This window comes from Beta vulgaris, chromosome 7, assembly GCF_026745355.1.
Source record: "Beta vulgaris subsp. vulgaris cultivar EL10 chromosome 7, EL10.2, whole genome shotgun sequence".
NCBI classification, from domain to species: Eukaryota; Viridiplantae; Streptophyta; class Magnoliopsida; order Caryophyllales; family Amaranthaceae; genus Beta; species Beta vulgaris.
In genome coordinates this window covers 22,992,646-22,998,846 of record NC_079208.1, presented here as the reverse complement: position 1 = coordinate 22,998,846, position 6,201 = coordinate 22,992,646, and the positions used below count along the sequence as shown (strand labels likewise).

Below are 6,201 nucleotides of genomic sequence, written 5' to 3'. Positions count from 1 at the left end.
AGTTTTTGAAATATCTTCTGGCTTTATGCGGAGTTGATGATATCCGGATCTTAAATCAATCTTGGAGAAGATAGTTGCACCTCGAAGTTGGTCGAAAAGATCATCAATACGAGGCAATGGATATTTATTCTTGATAGTGATCTTGTTCAACTTCCGATAATCAATGCATAGCCTCATGCTTCCATCTTTCTTCTTGACAAATAGAACTGGTGCACCCCATGGCGACACACTAGGTCGAATATACCCCTTCTCGAGTAATTCATCTAGTTGTTTTTCAGTTCTTGTAACTCAGCAGGTGCCATTCGATAAGGTGCCTTGGAGATAGGAGCAGATCCAGGAACGAGGTCAATGCTGAAATCTATCTCTCTTTCTGGTGGCATGCCAGATATCTCTTTCTGAAATACATCAGGGTACTCACAAACTATGGGAATATCGGATAATGAGGGTTCAGGTTTGGTTAGGTCTACCACACTGCATAGGTATCCACAATGACCCTTTGAAAGTAACTTGAAGGCTTTCAAGGATGAGATGATTTCAGGTATGGGTTGGACTTTTCTTCTTCGATAAGAAACCTTACACCCATCTGGCTTCATGAGGGTTATTTCATGGTTAAGGCAATTTATGTTCGTTTTGTACTTCGACAACCAATTCATTCCCAATATCACATCAAAGTCGGTTAATTCAAATCGAACGAGGTCTACTTGAAATTCACATCCTCCTATAAGAATAGGACAATTACTATACATGACATACAAGATGGATTCACCATTAGGGATGGTGACACACATGGCAGAGAATTCAGAGCATGGTTTTGCATTCAAGCTTCTAGAAAATGCAGTAGATATAAACGAATGGAGCTCCAGAATCAAAAAGGACATAAGCATACAGAGTTACGGACAGAAAGTACCAAATAATAGTGTATCATATCACTTCTTCTTTCTGCATCATGAACACTCGTCCGGCTTGTGGAGGTTCACGTGGAGGTTTCTGTTGGCAATATTACTTGCATTCCTACCATAACCATAGTTCTGAGAATTGTTCCTTTGCACTGGCCCCCGGTTATTAGTGTTTTCGTTCTTCCTTTCCAAATTCGGGTAATTCTTAATCATATGACCCGTCTTACCACACCGATAGCACTGATCGGTTCCTGCTCGACATTCCCTGGCTACATGGCCCAATTTGTGGCATATGTTGCAGCGAGGGATTTGCCTCTGACCATTGTTGTTTCCTAAGAATCCAGTGTTCTGCTTCTTAAAAACATTGCTTATTGAAATTTCTTGACCTTTACCTTTTCTTTTTCCAATCTCATAAACATCCTTTCGCAGCTTCATTTTCCTTTCAACATTGATAGCCCGATCATATAGCTCTTGATAGGACTTACTTATGTTGCAGCAAGCCTTTCTTGAAGATCCAGATTCAAACCTCCTTCAAATCGATTCATCCTTTGACGATCTGTAGACACCAGATCAGGAGCAAATCGAGCTAACTCATTGAATTTCATAGCATATTCCAGAACTGACATACCCCTTTGCCTCAAATGGATAAACTTAGATTCCATCTGGAGTTGCAGAGACTAAGGGTAAAACTGGTTTCTCATAGCCTCCTTTAAACCTTCCCATCCAAATCCAGGTTGATTCTGCATCTCTCTAGCAGTCTTCCACCACAGATCAGCTTCTCCTTTTAAGTAGAATACAACAAAGTTAACTTTCCACTTGTCTGGACACTGGGTGGGATCAAAGAGTTTCTCCATGACATTCAACCATTCCTCGAACTCGGTGGGGTCCGGTTTTCCATCATAAGTATGCGGCTTATGAGCAGAAAACCTTTTGAACATATTGGAGCATTCTTCCTGCTCCGTCTTGGCCCTTGCTCGGTTTCCTTGTAGGACTTCCATCATCAGCTTCATCATATCCACCTGATTTCCGTTAGCATTTTCAGGCGTTTTCTTCGAAAACAGGGTCACTTTGCAAGGTATCTAACCTTTGCCTCATTTCTTCAAGTGTGACTTCAGACCCATGAGTTCCACTTCCTCCATTAGTAGGTCCACTTCCACTTGTTGCCATGTTCTAAAACATCACATATTCCATGTGCATAACATGTTAAGCGAGGCATGACTATCATCGTAAAAATAATATAAAAATATTCCCTTCCCCGATCATAACACTAACACTCATTTTCATTTTTAAACACTTTATTAACTACACCATTTAGTATTCATATTATTATATTATATGAACCCTATACTTATGGTGATGACGCTCGTTTTACTAGATTACTTTACCATTTATTTACTAATTTAAGTAAAACCTTTGAGATTTTACTTGAGGCATCGAGAACCGTTGCTCTGATACCAACCTGTAACGCCCCAACCTCTAATTATCGTTGTTAAGTTAATTAATCGATTATTAGCAGCGGAACCTAGATAGTCAGCGCGTTACCGTCGTACTTTCCATAAGGAAAATACAAGGCGACATAAAATCATAAACTTAAACATTTTATAACATGAAGCATAATATAGATCCAACATTAGTCTTGATTACCATAAACTTAGTTACTAATCAGAGTTTTGACATAAACTTAAATTAAAACCATGAGAGTCTAAATAATCTAGATATTAAGTAAATCCTCACTGTTACGTCATCCCATTATCACCATCGGTACCTAAAACATAAAACAAAACGTCGTGAGCCGAGGCTCAGTATCATACTACTCTAACATCGTAAATTGATTTGACATCATTTTATTTATAAACAGGGAGAAGAGAATAAGTAAAACCATTTCACAAACATATCATAGCATGTTACATTATCTTCTTTATCATGTTCATCATCATATATCTTTTACTTTGGTAACTTGGCTAGTACATCATAACATAGGGGACGTCTCTCATTACTTAACAGTCAGGCGGTCACATCATAGGTGACACTTGCGTATTCTTAAATCATATAATAGGAATTCAGCCACAAACAAGCTTAATAACCAAGGGGCAAATAAGGTATTAAGAAGGTTCAATCAGTGTAGAGGAAACTTAACATGCAACAATTTGTAATGCGTAAATCATCACCATCAATCAACATGTAATACTTGGAAACCACCACTTAAAATTGACATGCAAATCAGTATATCTATACATCATAGAATATTCAAAAACTTATAAAATCTCCATAATCATTTGCTAAGTACATAAGGTAGAAAAGCAAAGTTCAAGTGGGTGGTCCTTGTGTAAGTTAAACCTGCGATTTATAACTTAACTTTCGTCATCCATACTCAATATCTCCCTTAATAAACTCCAAAAACCTTGATAAGTTAAGAACATGCATGTACTTATAAGTTAAGAATTATCTCAAAACATTCAGGAAAACATCCCAAATATACATGCTTTACAAACCGGGTGCACATAATTACCTTTCTTGGATTATCTTGATGAAGATAGCCTTATAACCTTAAACAAACACTTGACATATATCAAGAAATACTTATAATAGGTGATCTCAAGCTTGCATGCAAAGGCCCAGATCTGGAAATCAAGAGAAATCTGCTGAAATAGAGCCTTAGAATTCTCGCCCAAAGCTCGATGTAGTGGCGAATTTAGGAGAGAAAATAAAAGAGTGAGGAAATGTTGTGTTTGGATGAGTGAATCAGTAGAAATGAGTTAGGGAAACCTTTGTTCGTATTTACAGAAGAATAGGTAAGGGCAATTTTTTAATATCAAGCTTAACATCAAGGGTAAAATCGTTATTTCAAGGGTAAACTCCATAATTTTCTATTTTTCCAAGACCTTACTCCCCTCCTTAACTAAGCCATTATACTTTACTCTACTTAAACTAAACTCTCAAAATATGTTAAATACTTTAATAAAGATATTTAGGACTAATTAGCTCATAATTCATAATCATAAAGTAACTCAACACCTTGTCGATAATAGCGCATAAACTCAATACTCTAAAATGATGCTTACATTCTTAACATTTTTCACAAATTAATTATCGTAATTCATAATTATCATAGCTAAACATATAATAGTACATAACATGCACATTTTCGACAAAAAAATCACATAAGCTTATTCACAAAAAAAATTTATTTTATCGTAAGTCATAACAGATTATGTACTAGTTAGTACATTAATAACGTTAATAATTCTTATTTATCAAAAAAATCTTGGCTTAAGAGTTGAGGCTATTACAACCTTCTCTATTTGCTTATAGCTTTCCAAGGCATAGCACTCTGCATGTTGCTTCGAATTTCCTTAGAACCTCGTTGTTCACTTGCAGGGATCAATGCTTAATCCTTCTATTGAAAAGTCTGGTTGTTTTATGCTTGTAGCTAATGGCCTTCAGAATGGAGTTGACTCGAGTTTTCGGAAGGAGGCCAAGATTGATCCATTTACGTTCTTCATTTTGGTTCGTGCTTATAGAAGATGATCCGTGGGGAAGGGATCCTAACTTCGACAGGGAGGACTAATTCTCTATTGTAAACAAGGTTGAAAGGGTCTAACACACAATAGTAGAATAATTGCAACAAACATTGCTAAAATCAACAAGCAACAAACATTTCTAAAATCATAAGCACCATCAAATCACAAATATATGAATTAGAGCTATGAATCAAAGCAACAAACAACAAGCAACAAACAATGCTCGAATCATAAGCATCATTAGATCATAAGTATATTAATCAAAGCTATGAATCAAAGCATAATTATTATGTTTTCATATTTTCAATAACATTAACGAAGTGACAAGGAAAACACAAGCACTAAATCAACAATCAAGTTCCATCAAAGTAAAATAAGGGACCATAGAAACTTAGCTAGAAGACTCTGCATTTGCTTATATACCCTTCTTTACCATGATCAGTTTTTTTGTAGGAGTTGAAACAGAGAGTCCAACTTCAACCCTCTTGCCATTGCCGGATTATTTTTCATAAACATAATCTTCCAAAACGATGGTCTCAGTGGCATTCTGTTCACCAAATCCTACTTCAATTTCCTTTTCAAGTTGCAAAATTTCTGTTATTTCACTAGGAACACTACAAGAGGGGGGGTGAATTGTAGTGTGGAACTTATTGCCCAAATAATAATTTAAAACATAAGCAATAAGGAACTGAAAGTGCAAGAGAGATTTTTAAGTGGAAACTTCTTGTCTCAATACAAGAAGAAAAACCACGACCTACTCAGGATTTAAACTCTTCACTATAATAGGAAATCTCCTATGATTCAACCTATTACATACTCAAGTTCCACTCGGAACTTAACTCTCTCACAATCTCCACTCTATACTCTAGACTTAACTCTAAGTCTTTCAAGAGTTCCCACAACTCTTTACAAAAGGTTTACTCAAACCCTTCACCCTTAGATAGACTTCACCCTGAGTCTACGCATACACAACAAGAACTTACTCAAGTTCCTAACTCGAACTTACTCAAGTTCCTAACTCGAACTTGATAAGAATTCACTCAAACCCTTTACCAAGTTCTCATTACAAGACTTCACTCAAACCCTTTAACCCAAACTCAAATACAAACGCTTGATAATTTGGTTTAACTCTAGTACATAGAAACTGAATAACTGTAAAGGAACATGGCGACTCGTAGGAACTTGAAACTCAAGGAACTGACTCAAACAAGGAATAGAAAATATAATTCTTTTGTAACGCTATTCCTTAAGCCAAACTTATGGAATGACATAAGTCTAACACTATGGAAAGACACTAGTCAGACAATTAGAAACTCAATTGAACTTGTATATTTATAGCAGTCTTTTAGAATGAACGTGGGATGAATCATGTGTTAGTGGTTAAACCATTATCCCATGATGTTCCTTACCTTAAGGAACACTTCCTTAACACATCCCATGATCTCCATGATCACTGTTAAACGTGGGAGAGAATTAAGTTACTGCTTCCTAAATTTTAGCAACCACTTTGAGCATTAATTTGAAAATCTGATTTAATTAAAAACATATTAATTATTAAATCTGAAATTAAATTATTTTAATAAAAATATTATCTTTAAATTTCTTCCGTAAAAACCAATAATATTTTTATTATCTTTTAAAAATAAAATCTTTTCCTTAAAAAGATTTTCCATAAAATCAGATTTTTCCTTAAATAAAACGTTACCTATAATCTAGCATATTTTACTCAACTGACATAACTGTACCGTTGTAATGCTCCATCCTAAGTCTAGTTCCTTTTAATA

General features: G+C 35.5%; 1 protein-coding gene across 1 annotated transcript; it reads right to left on the bottom strand.

Annotated features, from left to right (window-relative positions):
• Positions 1-263: 263 nt before the first annotated feature.
• On the bottom strand, positions 264-1,331 carry LOC125491863 (uncharacterized). Its single transcript, XM_048633936.2, has 2 exons — positions 978-1,331; positions 264-857 (listed from the first exon to the last, which is right to left on the bottom strand). The coding sequence occupies exons 1-2, from the start codon at positions 1,329-1,331 to the stop codon at positions 264-266; spliced, it is 948 nt and encodes a 315-aa protein (XP_048489893.2).
• Positions 1,332-6,201: the final 4,870 nt, after the last annotated feature.